Raw genomic sequence first — 20,217 nt, forward strand, 5'->3', positions numbered from 1 at the left:
TTGATGACATTGACTGGCCTTCACGTTCCCCAGACCTGAATCCAGTTGAGAACCTCTGGGACATTATGTATCGGAGCATCAGAAGCCGCCAAATAGCACCACAGACTGCAAGGAGCTCACTGATGCCCTGATCCAGGTCGGTCTGTCTGTCTGTCTGTCTGTCTGTCTGTCTGTCTGTCTATCTATCTATCTATCTATCTACGATCTTACATTTATAAATACTTGTAATGCAACAAAGATGCATTGTACCTCATCATCAAGTTTGCTGTTGTTCCGTAAGCCTTAGTTATACGCAAATCTTAATTCTTTCAATAAAATAATAAACTTTATAATAATAAACATTTAACTGCAGAGATAGAAAATAGGCAAGATTAGTTAAGATTAATTAAATTAATTACTCAGTGCAACATAAATAACAATGTGATAAAGAACCATTGAAAAAAGAACAAGGTTGATTTTCAGGGGAGAGAGCGAGCGAGAGAAAGAGAGGGGGAGAGGGAGTGAGAGAGAGAGAGAGAGAGAGAGAGAGAGTGGCTGTAGTACAGATGCGGGTATCACCATACAGCATCAGTTCAGTGGTGACCGGTGAAGATTAAGACCTTCATTTTGCAGGAACAAGTAAGGAATTTGATTAAAAAAAAAAAAAATGGGTTGTCTAGAATTCCTCAAAGACTTTTTCCTGGGTTTTTGGGACTATGAGACTCCAAAAGTTATGGTGGTGAAGGACAGAAAACTAGGAGTCATATACAGAGCCGTGCAGTTCCTGGTGATCACATATTTCATTTGGTAAGAATCTACTATCCTCTGTCTTTGTCTTTTATCTAAAAAATTACTTTTAGTCAATCAACAAACTTGATACTTCTATTTGGTCATACATATGATCTTTATCATATTAGTCTATAGATAGACCACTGCAGAACAACAAAATGGAAATTCAAAATAGAGTCATTTCATTGTCTCTGAATCCTTACTATAAACCCAAAGAAATGTAAGGCTTTTGCCTACAACCGACTGAAGGAGCAGTTTTTTTTTCCTGCATTTTGAAGACAATATATGCAGAAGAAATGCAATAAAAATGTCAATAGAAATAAGTGATATAGAGATGAATGTATTCTCATTTGAATATTATGAAATAATATTAATTCATATCTGATTTACAGAAGTTTTACAGAATAATCTGGCTGTGAATTCATAGTTTAGTTTTTTGCATTTTCATTTATATCTTTGAATATGTTTAATCCTTTAATGTTGATCGTATAGTTCATACACACGATCTACTCTGCTAGGTGTGTTTTGTTTTTAAAGTCTGCAGATAATGGATGCATGTATGTTATCTTTTATGCATGCAGGCATGTATTTATCAGTCAGAAAGCATATCAGGAGACTGAGACGCGTCCAGAGAGCTCGGTGTACACTGAGATGAGAGGTGTGGCCATACTGGAAGACTTCGTTCAGGACACTACAGAATATGTCAGACCTTCCGAGGTGAGGGACCATAAAACAAATAAACAGTACATACATTCATATCATTACATCATCTTTTGTTTTTGTTTAAAAAAAAAAAAAAAAATGTCCAGGGCAGACCAGATATTATTTATATTACTTCAGATATTGTAAAGTGATTAAATTATATTTTCCCTGCTAGATCATAATACATATTCATACTTGGTCAGCATTATATTGATTGATTAGAAACACAGAATTTCTTCACGCACAGGGTGGGGATGTCATCAGTACAATTCTTAGAAAAGAAGTGACGCATGATCAGACGCAGAGCACATGTGCCGAGGTGAGTGCACAAACTAAACAACAATATAAATTCAAAGTATTGATGTTTTGGTTTTTTATGCTTGGTCTGAGTCAAATAGCATTTTTTTCCCTTCTTTGCTTTTTCAGCATTACAGTGTTGCCTATGCAAACTGCACAACGGATTCTGACTGCACTCGAGGGGAAATAGATTTTGAGGGTCATGGTGGGGTTTACATTTATAATGCATACATACATACATACAGTGGGGTCCAAAAGGCCACTAGTTTAAAGTCATCATAAATTAAAAATTGACAATTCAGATTTTTTTTAATGGAATATTCCAATATTTATTATAAATGAGTTATTTGTATACATACTTTTTAAAATTCATATGTCTTCTTAATTATTTTTTATCAGAATAACTTCCCTCGTGCAGCGACTTCTCTTCTCTAATGACGTGTTTACTGGCGCAAGGGCGGGGCAACCTGTCACTCACATGAGATCGACCAATAGCAAACCAGAACTATCCAATCAATTCCAAATGAACAAAATCAAGTCCCGCCTTACGTTTTTTCTTGTTTGAGAAGCCGTTACACTCATCACAATAGGGAAGAAAATACTTCAGTTTCATGCCGACTTTAATATTAACCTTCTTCTGATTTAATGCAATTTCTCATTAAAAAATTTTTTTAAATCGAAAAATAAAAATGAATATAAATATCAGAATTTGCTTTGATTACTGCAGCACAACTGATTTAAATCCAAACATTAATAATTACCGGTAATTAAAAAAAAGTTCAGTTGATGGCCTACTGTACAAATATGAATACCAAAATCACTTCAGCAAGTCTCAGAATAATTTGAATATGACTTATATCAACATGTGAACTTGTTTTTCAATAGGTCAAAGAACAGGACGGTGTATACCGTACTACAACTACACATTCAAGACCTGTGAGATCAAAACCTGGTGTCCCATTGAAGATTATGCTGTTGTCAGGTATTGCGCTTTAATTTATTGATCTGTCAATGTACTGCAGAGAAATGCACTGAAACGTCTTTCCTGTCCCCACAGGGAACCAGCTTTGGAACAGGCCATTAATTTCACAGTGTTTATAAAGAATGCCATCCATTTCCCAAAGTTTAAAGTTCTGAGGTACGGTTATGAGTTTCAGAATATTTCATAAATATTGCTACGGTTTATGGGTTTTGGCCTACAACTAAAAAAAATCTTTGGAGCACTCTATAGTAAAACATATAAATGATCAGAAATATCTTATATATGTATCTTTTGATCTAAAGTGAAATTGCCTATGGTTTACAGGGGCAATATCAAACCAAACAAGCCAAAGAAGTTGTTACGCTGCCATTATCACCCAGACACCAACCCTTATTGTCCAGTATTCAGCCTGGGCTTCATCGCAGCGCAGGCCAGAGAGAAATTCAGTGAACTTTGCAGAACAGTATGTATACAGTCTACTGTCAAATAGCATACCAATTGTTTTTCTGCATTTTTAAGCAACAGTAACCTTTTTATATGTACGTTTCATGTATGTTTTAATGTGTTTAGGGTGGAATAATTGGCGTGTTCATTAACTGGAAGTGTGATTTTGATGTGGATCCCTCAAAGTGCATTCCAACATATTCATTCAGAAGACTGGACATGAGGAAAGACCTGCCCAGCTCAGGATACTACTACAGGTAGGGGTATATTAACTGGTGGATCAGGAACTTCCGTAATCAAGAGACATTTCAAATGATGATCAAGTATAATATAGCTAAATGCATATGCAGGACTCCCAACACCATGAAAGTGCGGCTTAAGACATTTTAAAGTAAAGTTCTCAGTCACACTTTAGGGTCCAATTCTCACTGTTAACTATTAACTATGACTTTTGGCTCAATAAAACCCCTAATTACTGCTTATTAATAGTTAGAATTGGGTAGGATTAAGGGATGTAGAACATAGTCCTGCAGAACAAGGGATTAATATCTGCTTTATAAGTTTTAATAAACAGCCAATATCCTAGTAATATGCATGCTAATAAGCAACTAGTTAACAGCGAGAATTGGACCCTAAACTAAAGTGTTACCAAGATCTCTTTTCAGCGAAACTTCATCCATCAAAAATCATCTTGTAAAATGGGAAATGCAATTATTAATATTTTCCTCTTTGAATATTTTTCAGCATGCTTTATTTTAAGATTAATAAACAGTGCTTGGTAGCAACTGATTACATGTAATCTGGATAACGTAATCAAATTCCAAAAATTAAGTACTTTTAATTGGATTATATTACGTTTTAAAATTCTCATAATCAGACTACAGTTATATTTTTATTGATTACATGATTACATTGATTCTCCCCAAATCTTCTTTTTTATCTTTTCGGTTTATCACTTATATATGTTCGGAAAGTCTTCTTGATTTGTGAAATTGCACAGACCAGCCACTAGTCAAGTGACCGCTGAATTTACTTAATATTGCACATCAATCAACTCCTGATGAACACATTTGAATTATTATTCGAATTATCACTCAGTGAGTCATTAAGTCGTTTATTACTGTCTTTGGAAGGCTTTCAAACACATTAAAAGGCACAAATTCATGTCATATTTACAATTAATGCAGTTTAGTCAGCTGAACCCCTTTTGATATTTAATAATTAAGTCAATAATTTAATAACACATTCACATATTTAGGGTTCCCTGATGTCGATTAATGGTCAAAACACAACTAAAATATTGAATCTTTTTTAGCATGTGCTGATTTGTTTTTATTTATTTTAATTTGACATTTTTATGATTTAATGAATTATTAGCTTTACATGAACTCACTAACCCCCTGCAGTTCCTTCAGTTTGGGAAACTCTGACGTAATGTTTAATGCCATTCATATTGTGGAATATTTTCTTTCTCTTTGTATTTTTATATCAATATGGTATCAATAAGATTGTCCTATTCAGATCAATATGATAAACGAGTCAAAAGTAATCAAAAGTATTTAGAATACATTACCTAAAATCTGTAATATAACATTACGTTACTAACTACAATTTTCATCATGTAATTTGCAATCTGTAACGCACAGTAAACTATCCAGTTATATACACTGTGATATTTTAAACTTCTGCACACTTTTGGCCATAAATGCTTAATTCATCTAATCCATTTAAATTGGGAATAGAGTTGTTTCATCATTACTCTTATAATATATATATATATATTTTTACTTCCAAGGTTTGCAAAATATTTCTATAAGGATGGTGTGGAGTACAGAACACTCATTAAAGCCTATGGGATTCGCCTGGATGTCATTGTTCATGGACATGTGAGAACATACAGGAAGTACATTAGTGCCTCTCTGACATGCTGACTGCACATTTGCATTATATTGAAACATTATTTCAATATTTCCTTTCAGGCAGGAAGATTCAGTCTGATTCCAACCATCATCAACACAGTCACGGCCATGACGTCAGTAGGAATTGTACGTTTTTGCTGAATGCATATTAAAAACGATTATTTGGGGTTGAAAGTGTGAGATAATGACAGTGATGGCAGACATAAACACTTCGCAAATTGCATTATTGGAATGATTCTCAGGTTTCGCTCACAGCGCTTGATCTGGAGTAACCCTGATGGAAAGAGCCATTTACGGACATATACAGCGCGGTTCAGAGTTTTGCCTCATGCTTAATCTTGGGAATTGTCTTATTATCTCTCATCTAGTGCTCAATCATCTGTGACTGGATCATGCTGACGTTTATCGATAAGAATGAAGTCTTCAGTGATATGAAGTTTGATGACGTAAGTCAAGCAGGATGGAAAAAATCGGTGTAGGATTTGTGGGATATAAACTTCAATTGAGGAAAAAAGTCAAAATTGCAGGATATTCACTTTTTTTTAATTGCCAGTTATAAAGTCAGAATTGTGAGAATTTTTTCTCACACTTCTGACTTATTTTTCTCAAGATTATGACTTTTTTTACTTGCAATTGCGAATTTTTATCTTGCAATTCTGACTTTATTTCTCAGCATTGCGAGTTTCAATTCTGACTTCATACACTGATCAGGCATAACATTTTGACCACTGACCGGTGAAGTGAAGAACACTGTTTATCTCTTCATCATGGCACCTGTTAGTGGGTGGGATATATTAGGCAGCAAGTGAACATTTTGTCCTCAAAGTTGATGTGTTAGAAGCAGGAAAAATGGGCAAGCGTAAGGATTTGAGCGAGTTTGACAAGGGCCAAATTGTGATGGTTAGACGACTGGGTCAGCGCATCTCCAAAACAGCTCTTGTGGGGTGTTCCCGGTCTGCAGTGGTCAGTATCTATCAAAAGAGCTCCAAGGAAGGAACAGTGGTGAACTGGCGACAGGGTCATGGAGGGCCAAGGCTCATTGATGCACGTGGGGAGCAAAGGCTGGCCCGTGAGGTCCGATCAATCAGACTCAAGAAGTTAATGCTGGTTCTGATAGAAAGGTGTCAGAATACACAGTGCATCGCAGTTTGTTGTGTATGGGGATGCATAGCCACAGACCAGTCAGGGTGACCATGCTGACCCCTGTCCACCGCCGAAAGCACCAACAGTGGGCACGTGAGCATCAGAAATGGACCATGGATCAATAGAAGAAGGTGGCCTGGTCTGTTGAATCACATTTTCTTTTACAACCCCAAATCAGAAAAATTTGAGACAGTATGGAAAACGAAAAAAAAAAAAAAGAAGTGATTTCTAAATTTACTTTGACTTGTATTTCATTGCAGACAATATGAACAAAAAATATTTCATGTTTTGTCTGGTCAACTTCATGTCATTTGTAAATATGCATCCTTTCCTGTCATTCAGACCTGCAACACATTTAAAAAAAAGTTGGGACAGTAAAGCATTTACCACTTTGTAATGTTGCCATTCCTTTTCACAACACTTAAAAGACGTTTAGGGACTGAAGACACCAAGTGATGAAGTGTTTCAGGTGTAATTTTGTCCCATTCTTCCTGCAAACAAGTCTTAAGGTGGGCAACAGTACGGGGTCTTCGTTGTCGCATTTTGCGCTTCAAAATTCTCTATTGGAGACAGGTTGGGACTGCAGGCAGGCCAGTCAAGTACCCGTACCCTCTTCCTCCGCAGCCAGGACTTTGTAATGTGTGCAGAATGTGGTTTTGCATTGTCTTGTTGAAATATGCATGGACGTCCCTGGAAAAGATGTCTTCTTGAAGGCAGCATATTATGCTCCAAAATCTCTATGTACTTTTCAGCATTAATGGTGCCTTCACAGAAGTTCAAGTTACCTTTGCCAAGGGCACTGACACAACCCCATACCATGACAGACCCTGGCTTTTGGACTTGTTGCTGGTAACAGTCTGGATGATCCTTTTCTTCTTTGGTCCGGAGCACACAGCGTTAATTCCTCCCAAAAAATACCTCAAATACTGATTCATCTGACCACAGTATACGTTTCCACTGTGTGATGGTCCATCCCAGATGCCTCAGAGCCCAGAGAAGTCGACGGCGCTTCTGGACACTGTTAACATAGGGCTTCCTTTTGGCACAGTACAGTTTTAACTGGCATTTGTGGATGTAACTATGTATTGTGGTACTTGACAAAGGTTTGCCAAAGTAGTCCTGAGCCCATGTGGTGATATCGCTTATAGATGAATGACGATTCTTGATGCAGTGCCGCCTGAGGGATCGGAGATCACGGCTGTTCAGCTTAGGCTTGCGCCCTTGTCCTTTACGCACTGAAATTCCTCCAGATTCCTTGAATCTTTTTAATTATGTTATGCACTGTTGAATGTGAAATATCCAAATCTCTTCCTTTGAGGAACATTGTTTTTAAACATTTCAATAATTTTCTCACGTATTTGTTGGCAAACTGGCGATCCTCGGCCCATCTTTGCTCCTAAAGGATTAGACCTTTCTTGGATGCTGCCTTTGTACCAAATCATAATTACAATCACCTGTTTCAAATCACATCATTATTTAACCATTTTACCTCATTACTAGCCCTAAATTGCTCCTTTCCCAACTTTTTTTGAAATGTGTTGCAGGTCTGAATGACAGGAAAGGATGCATATTTACAAATGACATGAAGTTGACCAGACAAAACATGAAATATTTTGTGTTCATATTGTCTGCAATGAAATACAAGTCAAAGTAAATTTAGAAATCACTTCTTTTTTTTATTTATTTGCGTTTTCCATACTGTCCCAACTTTTTCTGATTTGGGGTTGTACATCACGTGGATGGCCGGGTGCGTGTGCGACGCTTACCTGGGGAACACATGGCACCAGGATGCAATATGGGAATAAGGCAAGCCGGCGGAGGCAGTGTGATGCTTTGGGCAAAGTTCTGCTGGGAAACTTTGGGTCTTGCCATCAATGTGGATGTTACTTTGACACGTACCACCTAAGCATTGTTGCAGACCATGTACACCCTTTCATGGAAACGGTATTCCCTGGTGGCTGTTGCCTCTTCCAGCAGATAATGTGCCCTGCCACAAAGCAAAATGGTTCAGGAATGGTTTGAGGAGCACAACAATGAGTTTGAGGTGTTGATTTGGCTTCCAAATTTCCCAGATCTCAATCCAAACGAGCATCTGTGGGATGTGCTGAACAAACAAGTCCGATCCATGGAGGTCCCACCTCACAACTTACAGGACTTAAAGCATTTGCTGCTAACATCTTGGGGCCAGATACCACAGCACACCTTCAGGGGTCTAGTGGAGTCCATGCCTCGACGGGTCAGGGCTGTTTTGGCAGCAAAAGGGGGACCAACACAATATTAGGATTCATAATGTTATGCCTGATCGGTGTATAACGCAATTCTGACTATAACAAATTTACTAGTTTATATCACGTAATTCTGAGAAAATAACATGAAAGAAAGTCATCCAGTTTGGAACATGATGGTCAATTATTTTCTATTTCTTGAAAAGGCTAATCAAAAGCTGTTTCTGTTTTGTTTAATCAGATCTCCAAGCAACCACGCCAGCCAATAACAACAGACCTCACGCTGACAAGCTATGGCTCCACCCACTCTGACCTCTCAGAGGGCGTACCATTGTAAAACATCCTGCCACCAAAACCGCTCGTTACGGCATGCCATGCCTAATATAGTACAGCATAATATTTTTACATAAAGGACTGGTTATTCCTGTCTGAGGAAAAGAAGTGTGGAATACAGCACAAAACGCCATATCTGAATCTAGAAAAGCTTAAAGAATACACGTATGCAGCTTTGCTTCAATAAATATTAAACGCTGATCAACAATTGACTTGCTTGTTTAATTCATATACACAACAGGTTTGCATGTATCTTCCATCTTTGAACAGTCATGGATCATTAAAGGCTTTCTGTAATGTGACATTATTTCAATGAAAAAAAAGAATATTCATTAAGAAAGAACTCATTGAATATTGAGTTTCATACAAATGTGTCACATGATTTGATTTCCAGGATATAAAGCAGCACTTGATTTTGATCGGACCATTATAAAAATTGACATTTTGATAAAATATTTTTCTTTGCAATAGTGTGCACAGACAAATTCCACAAAATAATGATACAAAATTTAGATTTCATGTTAACTTTAAAGGAACACGCCGACTTTTTGGGACTTTAGCTTATTCCCCGTGTCCTCCAGAGTTAGATAAGTCCATACACACCATTCTCATCTCCGTGCATGCCATAACTCTGTCTGACGCACCCCCCGCTAGCCTAGCTTAGCACAAAGACTGGAGGTAAATGGCTCCAGCTAACCTACTGCTCAATAAGTGACAAAATAACGCCAACATTTTCCTACTTACATGTTGTGATGTGTATAGTTACATTGTGTACTAAGACCGACGGAAAATGAAAAGTTGTGACTTTCTAGACCGATATGGCAAGGAACTATACTCTCATTCCTGCGTAATGATCAAGAGCTTTGAGCCCTCCCATGAGTGAAGCGGTGCAAAGATATTACACAGCGTCTGAAAATAGTCCCCATCGCTCCCTGTGCAAGCAGGTTGTCACGCTGATTATGTTGACGAAAGTTAGCCTAGGAAGGCAGCAAAGTTCCTTGATTATTACACAGGAATGAGAGTATTGTTCCTAGCCATATCTGTCTAAAAAATCACAACTTTTCATTTTCCATCGGTCTTAGTACACAATGTAATTGTACACATCACAACATGTAAATAGGAAAATGTTATCATTATTTTGTCACTTATTGAGCAGTAGGCTAGGAGCCGTTTACCTCCAGTCTTTCTGCTAAGCTAGGCTAGCGGTGGGTGCGTCAGACAGAGTTATGGGATGTACCGTACGGAGATGAGAATGGTATGTATGTACTTATCTAACTCTGGGGGATACGGTGAATAAGCTAAAGTCACAAAAAGTTGCCGTGTTCATGTAAAGTTAGACTTTATCTGGTGATTTTTTTGTTGTTTGTATGAAATGGAAGTTGTGATTATCTGTTTTCTATCGTGATGTATATCTGAGTGAAACGACTTCTCAAACAAGAAAAAATGTGGGATGAGACTTGATTTTGTCTGTCGGGAACTGATTGGATCACTGTGGTTTGCTATTGGTGGATCTCATGTGATTGGCCCCGCCCTCTCGCCAGTAAATGCCTCATCAGAGAAGAGAATAGTTTAAAAAAAAAATAACGATGTGAACAGATAAATAATTCGAAATAATTTAAACAAGAAAAAATGGGATGGGACTTGATTTTGTCTGTCAGGAATTGATTGGATCATTGTGGTTTGCTATTGGTGGATCTAATGTGAGGTGGCCCCGCCCTCTCACCAGTAAACGCATCATCAGAGAAGAGAATAGTTTAAAAAAAATAATGATGCGCACAGATAAATCTTTTAAAATAAATACTGCAATATAAAAAACAAAATCCTTTCCGGGATCCTTCATCCATCAAAAATCATCTTGCATAAGGAAAGATGAGACGGTTTCTCCAAAGAGAAGCACTCGCTCTGCTAACCTGATAACAACTCTTCTTATGATATTGGTTACAGTAATGAAATTTAGGGAAAGAGAAACCGCGTCTGCCCAGCTCTACTCTAAATGTGATTAATAGAAACCTATCGATTTATGCAGCTCACACTTTTGAGGTTTATGGATCAGACATTTAAGTAATGATCAAGGGTGCATATAAAACCTCATCTCCCCAGACAGGACAAGAGACTGAAACCAGATGCTAAAGTGAATGGACAGACAATGAACTTAGCAGGGCTATGTAGCCGTTTGTCTACAGCACAACATATTCTTGTATAGACTCCTTACAACACTTATTTTAGTTTATAAAAAAGGTAGAAGAGAAGTAAACAACTTTTCTGAATTTTTACACAAATTGTTGACTATATTTGTCAAAGCTCAACCATTCTTTTTTTTCTATTTGAAAGAAGTCTCTTATTCTCACCAAGGCTGCATTTAAATAAAAAATCAATTTCATAGAGACATCAGCAGCGGTGATACTGGCCTTCTTTCATAAAAAGATGCCATTAAACAAATATTTAAAATATAGGCTACTGTTTTTATGTTGTTTCTACATTAATTTGGAGATTAAATGTGATATTATTAAAATATAAAAATATATTAAAAAAACGTTGTTAGGTGCGATTAATTACAGAAAAATGTGATTTAGTTCATTTGACAGCACTAATTTTTATATATTTTAAAATATAAAAGCTGAATTTTCAGCATCGTTACTCCAGTCTTCAGTGTCACATGATCCTTCAGAAATCATTCTAATATGATGATTTCCTGCTCAAGAAACATTTCTTATTGTTATCAACATTGAAAATAGTTGTGCTTATTTTCATGGAAATGATTCAAACATTTTACAGGACTATTTGAAAAATGTAAAGTTCAAAAGAACATTTTTTTATGGTCACTTTTGATCAATTTAAGGCATCCTTGCTGAATGAAAGTATTACTTTAAAAAAAGGGTAACACATTACAATGAGCTCACATTAATTAATGCATTAACTAACAATAATAAACAATGATTAATGCTTTTGTTACTGTATTTATTAATATGTGTTAATGTTAGTTAATAAAACTACCACAGTTCATTGTTAGTTGTTGAGGTCCATTAAATAAAATGAGCAGATATGCAGCCTCATACGCAAAAAACTGCGATGCACTGTGTATTCTGACACCTTTCTATCAGAACCAGCATTAACTTCTTGAGCAATATGAGCTACAGTAGCTTGTCTGTTTGATCGGACTACACGGGCCAGCTTTCGCTCCCCACGTGCATCAATGAGCCTTGGCCGCCCATGACCCTGTCGCCAGTTCACCACTGTTCCTTCCTTGGACCACTTCTGATAGATCCTGACCCCTGCAGACCAGGAATATCCCACAAGAGCTGCAGTTTTGGAGATGCGCTGACCCAGTCGTCTAACCATCACAATTTGACCCTTGTCAAACTCGCTCAAATCCTTATGCTTGCCCATTTTTCCTGCTTCTAACACATCAACTTTGTGGACAACATGTTCACTTGCTGCCTAATAGATCCCACCCACTAACAGGTGATGAAGAGAAGTGTCATTCACTTCACCTGTCAATGGTCATAATGCTCTGCCTGATCAGTGTATTTATTAATCATTACCTTTTGAATGGTAGTGTAAGTTTATCAACAACTCCAAACCAATATTTGGTCCCAAATTAATAGGGGTGTAACAATACCCTTATGTCACGATTTGATACATATCATGATACTGAACTCGCGAACCCGATATTATAGCGATACATCACAACCTATGGTAAACGGTTAACAAAAAATGTACTGTTGATTTAAATGCTAAATTTGGTATTACATTGGGGGTGGAAATGAATAGGCTTGGACTTGGTGCTGGTAACCCAAAGCACAGGACAATGATGACACCAGAATAACAATATTCATGAATCTGAAGCTGAAAATACAGAATTATTTTAGACAAATATGCTTGCACTGTGTCACTGACTAGATATATTTAAAATAATGCAGGCCACTTTTTACTGAAAACACAAGACATTTGGCATTTTAAGGACCCACAAATAGACTTTGCCAGGGTACTGGAGAAGAGAATTCGGCCGATAGTGGAACCTCGGATTCAGGAGGAACGGTGTGGTTTTCGTCCCGGCCGTGGAACACTGGACCAGCTCTATACCCTTTCCAGGGTGCTGGAGGGTTCATGGGAGTTTGCCCAACCAGTCCACATGTGTTTTGTGGATTTGGAGAAGGCATTCGACTGTGTTCCTCGTCGCATCCTGTGGAGGGTGCTCTGGGAGTATGGGGTCGGCGGCCCCCTGCTTAGGGCTGTTCGGTCCCTGTACGACCGGAGCAAGAGCTTGGTCCGCATTGCCGGCAGTAAGTCAGACCTGTTCCCGGTGCATGTTGGACTCCGGCAGGGCTGCCCTTTGTCACCGGTTCTGTTCATAATTTTTATGGACAGAATTTCTAGGCGCAGCCAAGGGCCGGAGAGTGTCCGGTTTGGGGACCATACGATTTCGTCACTGCTTTTTGCAGATGTTGTCATGTTGGCCTCCTCAGACCAGGACCTTCAGCGTGCACTGGGACGATTTGCAGCCGAGTGCGAAGCGGCTGGGATGAGAATCAGCACCTCCAAGTCCGAGGCCATGGTTCTCAGTCGGAAAAGGGTGGATTGCCCACTTCAGGTTGGTGGAGAGTTCCTGCCTCAAGTGGAGGAGTTCAGGTATCTTGGGGTCTTGTTCACGAGTGAGGGGAGGATGGAACGGGAGATTGACAGATGGATCGGTGCAGCTTCTGCAGTAATGCGGTCGATGTACCGGTCTGTCGTGGTAAAGAAGGAGCTGAGCTGTAAGGCAAAGCTCTCGATTTACCGGTCAATCTACGTTCCTACTCTCACCTATGGTCATGAGCTGTGGGTCATGACCGAAAGGACAAGATCCCGGATACAGGCGGCCGAAATGAGCTTTCTCCGTAGGGTGGCTGGGCGTTTCCTTAGAGATAGGGTGTGAAGCTTGGTCACTCGGGAGGAGCTCAGAGTAGAGCCGTTGCTCCTCCACATCGAGAGGAGCCAGCTGAGGTGGCTCGGGCATCTATTTCGGATGCCTCCTGGAGGTGGAGGTGTTCCAGGCACGTCCCACCGGGAGGAGGCCCCGGGGAAGACCTAGGACACGCTGGAGGGACTATGTCTCCCGGCTGGCCTGTGAACGCCTCGGGGTTCCCCCGGAAGAGCTGGAGGAAGTGTCTAGGGAGAGGGAAGTCTGGGCGTCTCTGCTTAGACTGTTGCCCCCGCGACCCGGCCCCGGATAAGCGGAAGATGATGGATGGATGGATGGAGGACCCACAAATATTCCCCCATTGCATTATTATACATCTGTAAACTTGAATTTTCTCCTCACATAGTAATTTTCATTTTTGGGTGAACTATACACAATATACTGTATATTGTCACGATCCACGAAACACATTGTTGCATTTTTGTATTGCAATATATTATTACACCCCTACAAATTAGTGATCCCCTACTGAGACATCTGAATTTATAATAAATCGGTTTGCACCTTTATTTATTTTTCTTTAATATTTATTGCTATTATATATATAGTATATAAATAAAACAGGGTTTTAAACTGCATTTAGACATGCTTCAAATGTAAGTAACAGACTCACCAAAAAAAAAAAAAAAGTAAATCTTGTAAAATAACAGATGTAAAACAAAACCAATAGTATAAAATAAAAATGAAATATTATCAGATAATTCATTTGACCTCCCGAGATTGACAAACATTCTGAAGGTTAATCACCTACTTTGACTGAACGTTTGAAGTGTTTCAGACACTATTCTGAAGAAAACGCTTTTTGCTCTTAAGTTTCAGTAAGTGGTGAGTACAGTAATGCCAATTCACAATGGTTGGATTTCAAATTGCACATTGCACAGCATGTCATACATCTCCATGATGTCCAGGTCTTTGCCTCAGAGATAGGAAATCGAATTATAATGTGCTAATGTAGAGTGAGAAGGCAGAGCTAGGAGCCAGGCAGTGATGTGGACGTCTCATTAAGTTAAACTGGGTAGTTGCTGGCTATTGCAAACCTCAAATAGCCCTATATGTGGTTACAAAAACTAAAAGCCATATTCTTCACATAATTAAATTCATAAATGTCGAAAAGATGGACTATTACCACAGGGACATATTAGTTGCGTGCCACAGTGAGAAAGAGCCATCATTGCGGATTCAATTAGTAACCATAATGACCAAAAATCATCATTTACACTTGGTCACTTAGGAAGTAATGATGGAAGGTCATTTGCCAAAGTGAATTCTTCATATACAAAAACATTTATTAACACACAAATAAAAGAAAGTTCCAGTACCAAAACATTCCCCCTGTTATAATGTACACAAATTTCAAATGAATTCAGATATGTACAAATGGCACAAACATACATAGCTTGGCACAACCAATGGAGAGCATCAGGTGAACAGCATCTATGCGTTCATACTAAGGACCCAGTCAATGGTCTCTAGCAGGAAGCTCATATTATAGTGGGCGGCAATGTTCCGGAACACTTCCACCTGCTCAGAGAAGCTCTGCAAACACATCCAAACAAGTGGAAATGAGAAAACATGACACATGACAAGGACATTTCTCTGTGGTCTATCGGCTGTAAAGCATACATTTATTTTTGGGGTTGGTCATATTTTTTTTATTGCTTTTTTAAGAAGTCTCATGCTCACCAAGGCTGCATTTATTTAATTAAAAATACTATAAAAACAGAAATTTTGTAGAATATTACAATTTAAAATAGCGTTTGTTTTCTCTTTTAATATATATATTTTTAAATGTAATTTATTCCTGTGATGCAAAGCTGAATTTTAATAATTCCAGTCATCAGTCACACGGTTCTTCAGAAATCATTCTAATATGATGATTTGCTGCTCAAGAAACTTGTCTTATTATGAATGTTGACAATGATTGAACTTGAGTGATTCTTTGATGAATAGAAAGTTCAAAAGAACAGCATTTATTTGAAATGGAAATCTTTTGTAATCTTTACTGTCACTTTTGATCAATTGAACGCATCCTTGCTGATTAAAATCTTACTGACCCCAAACTTTTGAACTGTAGTAATGCTGATATACAGAAGTATTAGCATATTAGTATAACACAAGTACCTTTGTGGTGAAGCTGAGGTTGAAATCTCCAGCACAGCGACAGTACAGCGGCATGTTTGCTTCCTTCACTCCTTTGCATTTGGTACATTCCTATGATGGGATAAAGTGCCATAAGTGCCATTTACAGAAGTAAAGGTCAATGGATGTGCATATACATTAAGCTTGGACATTTTACAAAACAAGATGTTACTTCAGCAAAACCATAAATCGGAAACACTCTAAAAGGGGTAAATGGGTCTCTCGTTTGTGTCTCTCACCAGGTCTTGTAGCGTGTAACTCATGAGTTTCTTCTGGAGCGCCTCCACCAGGGCCATTTCTATGGACTCTGTGTCATACTGGGCCTGACAGTTAGAACAAAACCACTGAGGAAGAACTGAACCATCCTACATGTAAGGAAAGAGGAAAGAAGAGTGAAGGGAGAATATTATTGTGTTTTTTGGCTAGCTTGATCACATGACAAAGGAATGAATATGTGGGAAAACACCAAGTAGTTGTAGCTTAACGAGTTTCAAAAAAAGCTCTTAAAATCAAACATAAACATGAGCGAGTAGTAAACCATTAACCACAGGTTTAAATAACAAACTTTAATAGTAAGAGTCAGGATGTTACCTGGGAAACCGCAGGGTCTTTGCAGAGGTCAAGGTCACGACAAAAGTTACAGTGGTGGCAGATGACCTCTGGCAGGACGTAGGACTTGCAGGGGTCACGGAACTGGGCGTCCTCTGAGAATTCTCCAACATCCACCAAACGCAAAAGATCTCGCTTCAGTTTGTTCACCTGATTGACAATGTTGGCGTCCAGAGAGAGCACCTGGAGGGACATTACCACAAACAAAAGTTTGAGTTTAGTAAGATTTATTTTAATGTTTGTAAAAGACTTATGCTCACTAAGGCTGCATGTATTCATACAAAACTGCAGTAAAAACTGTAATATTGTGAAATATTACTATAATTTAAAATATATGTTTTCTACTTTAATGTTTTAAAATGTAATTTATTCCTGTGATGGTAAAGATGAATTTTCAGCATCATTACTCCAGTCTTCAGTGTCACATGATCCTTCAGAAATCATTCTAAAATGCAGATTTGATGCACATTTCTTCTTATTATCAATGTTGAAAACAGTTATGCTGCTTATATTTTTGTAGATAACTGTGACATTTTTTCAGGATTATTTGATGAATTAAAAGTTCAAAAGAACATCATTTATTTGAAGCCATTTTGTAACATTATAAAATGTCTTTACTGTCACTTTTGAGTTTTATCGGTATAAAAGCATTAAAAAAATTAAATGGTAGTCTTGTGTAGAGGTGTAATGTTACAACTTAAGGAGTTTAAAACACTATTCAGCAGAAAAACAGAGGAGCAAGAGGTGCATGCTGATACCTGGCAGACGTATTTAATAAACTCCAGAGCAGGGTTATTGAGGGGCAAGTGAGAACCGGGAAGAACAGGAAACATCTCAGAAGGGAGAGTAACACTGCGAGTGCTCGACACTTTCTTCTGAATCTTCTGAGTGATGGTGAAAAAGTTCTGTGTGAGTTCACTTGACACATACTCCTGGGAGAATGTGATCAAACCTAAAAGACAACAGACACAAGAAAAAGTACATGAGGTAATCTTACAGAAGAGTAGTGCTGAGTGTTATGACCAAAAATCTGGATCTGTATTTTTTAAGATTATCACAGTATACAGTATTTTTTTCTTTTCATGACCTAACCTTTATATGAGTGACTTATTTTTCTTTCAAGGGTACACAGAATTTAAAACACTGTAATGTCAAAATTTATCAAACTAACAATTTAATTAATCTGTTTAATTCAATATTTTTTTAATCTTTTAAAATAATCCTTTTGTCATGTCGTTGTAATGAATCTCTCCTGCAAATCATTTGAATTGTAAGTTTACTAACATGAAACAGTTAAAAGGATGCCTTTCAATTTTTCATCTTTGAAAATATCGACTCCAATTTGTGCTTGACCACATGAAATTAAAATATCAAATGACAGCCTTAATAATTCATATGGATTAATCTCATAGAAAGTGTATTTGAGAACACAATCATAAATAACCCATTACAAAAGCACAAAGCTGAAACTTATATGTCTTACCAGGAAGTGCACTGACATCCCCAGTTGGCTGCTGGGATGCTTGGGTCGCTCCTCGTCTCTTAATGGGAGTAGCCCCAGGGGCGTTCCGCCGAAGCTCTTGTCTCATGCTGTGATAGACAGCTGCAATGTAGGCTGCAAACAACAAACCAATAGTCATGATGAAAAATTGTAATAAAATAATTCACTTGTAATGTTTCTTGAGCAGCAAATCAGCATATTAGAAAGATTTCTGAAGGATCATGTGACACTGAAGACTGGAGTAATGATGCTGAAAATTCAGATTTGACATCACAGGAATAAATTATATTACAATAGGAAAAAGTTATTTCAAACTGCAACTGTTTTACTGTAAGTTTTGATCAAATGAAAGCAGCCTTGGAGAACATACGAGTCTTCTTTCAAAAACATTAAAGGTCCCGTTTTTCGTGTTTTTTTGAAGCTTTGATTGTGTTTACAGTGTGCAATATAACGTGTTCATGTTTCATGTGTAAAAAAAACAGTATTTTTCACACAATTTACTTATCTGTATACCGCTGTTTTCACTGTCCTCAAAACGGCCTGAGAATTTCCTCGTTCTATGAAGTCCCTCCTTCAGAAACACGTAACGAGTTCTGATTGTGCCAGCGGTTCCCGTGTTGTGATTCGACAGCAGCTTAGCGCACGTTGCCCGGGAAGGTCACGCCTCTTACCATAACGGGGAGATGAACGCGCTCAAACTACAGCCCCTGAAGGCCAAACAAAGGTGATTTGACTCCGGGATGAAAATAACAGCGTCTGGACGACAAGGCGACAAACGCAACCGAACCGAACGCAACACTTCCTCTTCTCCACGAGGGAGCAACAAGACCACGCCCCCTTTTTCGCGTATTCTTGTGGGCGGAGGTTAGTCAACAAACTGCTCTACTGACGTAATTAAAGCAGGATGTACAGGGATGTAGTCCAAACTGGCCGTTCGCTGTAGGCTTTGAAAGGGAACTTCTGTTAAATAAAATATCTCGCTTGGCATTGAACTTTGAGCTTTATAATTTTACAGGTATTATTTATGCTCTAACAGCAACATTACACACTAACTAAAGTTTGAAAAATGGGATCACGAAGAACAGGACCTTTAAATAGAACAAAAAGACACCAAACGATTGCAATTTTGAAAATGTACAAGTGAAAGAAATACAATCTGTAATGTTACCTGAAATGATCATAAGAAAGTATTTCTGACAGGATGCCGTCTGAGGAAGGTATTGCATGATGTTCCAGTTACTTTCAATCAGGTCTTCCACATCTTCTTCCCCGTTCTGTTCTTCATCCTCCCCTTGGTTTTCTTCATCTTCTTCCTCATCCTCACTTCCATCTCCCTCTGCTCCATCCTTCTTTGTCTTCTTTTCATTGCCATGCTAGTGTTGGTGGGAAAAAAAAGTGCACTGAAACTCAACTTGAATGGTATAAATGTCACCAATCTTTTACACAGAAACATTCCAAGTTGGAACCAAGTGAGCCCTGTGCTTTACCTCTCCATACATAAGGCTAGAGGGCAGCTTTCCCTTCACTCCTCCACAGTTAGCAGGATCCATCCACAGCAGAAACTCCCAACAGCGGGAGAATGTGATGGACAGAGAGTGGAAGATCTCCTTTGAATGGATACTAAAGCCGAGACGCAAGACAGAAAGACAAACAGCAAACAGAAAATTAATACAAACAATTTAATATCAAAGCTTGGACTTCAGAGACTTGCACATTGCACACGAACCTTGAATTAGAGTCTAGACGAGAATTAAAAAAGGGGTTAAAACCTGTTAGTGATATACTCCACGTATGCAATGGCATCATCAATACGTCGTTTCTTGGTGCAGAGGATGAGACGGTTGAAGTTTCCATAGATCACAGATGATCCCAGGCGCTTAAACTCTGCAACAAGTCTTTAAAATAAGAAGTGTAAAAAATATAAGTAGTCATTCTGTGGCTCAAACAGTAGAGCATAGTGCTAGCAACAACAAGGTCATTAGTTTGATTCCCAGTAAATACATGAATTGATAATTTATGTTTTGAAAGTTGCTTTGGGCAAAAATATCTGCCAAATGCATACATGTGAAATGTAAATAAAGCAGTATTTAAAGTAGCATTTTTGTTCACGCATCAGTGGTTTTGGACTTCATACTGGCACTGATATTTCTTTTTTCACCATCACTGATAAAATTAAGTGAGTGTACATTTTAAAT

General features: G+C 38.2%; 2 protein-coding genes across 2 annotated transcripts in view; one reads left to right on the top strand and one right to left on the bottom strand.

Moving 5' to 3' along the window:
• The first annotated feature begins 464 nt into the window (after nt 1-464).
• On the top strand, nt 465-9,116 carry p2rx2 (purinergic receptor P2X, ligand-gated ion channel, 2). The gene is made up of 12 exons (XM_079814434.1): nt 465-786; nt 1,350-1,485; nt 1,718-1,789; nt 1,897-1,972; nt 2,653-2,749; nt 2,825-2,905; nt 3,074-3,212; nt 3,320-3,450; nt 4,989-5,079; nt 5,173-5,238; nt 5,481-5,558; nt 8,722-9,116. Exons 1-12 carry the CDS (start codon nt 647-649, stop codon nt 8,815-8,817), a joined length of 1,203 nt encoding a protein of 400 aa, XP_079670560.1. The 5' UTR covers nt 465-646; the 3' UTR covers nt 8,818-9,116.
• A 5,917-nt stretch (nt 9,117-15,033) lies between these two features.
• pole (polymerase (DNA directed), epsilon) overlaps nt 15,034-20,217 on the bottom strand; it is a 30,709-nt gene continuing 25,525 nt past the window's right edge. Inside the window, exons 41-49 of the mRNA XM_079816299.1 lie at nt 19,792-19,917; nt 19,510-19,642; nt 19,191-19,395; nt 18,005-18,136; nt 17,280-17,473; nt 16,504-16,704; nt 16,152-16,277; nt 15,895-15,984; nt 15,034-15,309 (exon numbers count right to left, since the gene is read on the bottom strand). Of these exons, the coding sequence (XP_079672425.1) occupies nt 15,208-15,309; nt 15,895-15,984; nt 16,152-16,277; nt 16,504-16,704; nt 17,280-17,473; nt 18,005-18,136; nt 19,191-19,395; nt 19,510-19,642; nt 19,792-19,917 (1,309 nt within the window). The 3' untranslated portion in view covers nt 15,034-15,207. The remainder of the gene's footprint in view (nt 15,310-15,894; nt 15,985-16,151; nt 16,278-16,503; nt 16,705-17,279; nt 17,474-18,004; nt 18,137-19,190; nt 19,396-19,509; nt 19,643-19,791; nt 19,918-20,217) is intronic.

The sequence above is a fragment of the Gobio gobio genome, assembly GCF_949357685.1.
Source record: "Gobio gobio genome assembly, chromosome: 4".
Taxonomy (NCBI): Eukaryota; Metazoa; Chordata; class Actinopteri; order Cypriniformes; family Gobionidae; genus Gobio; species Gobio gobio.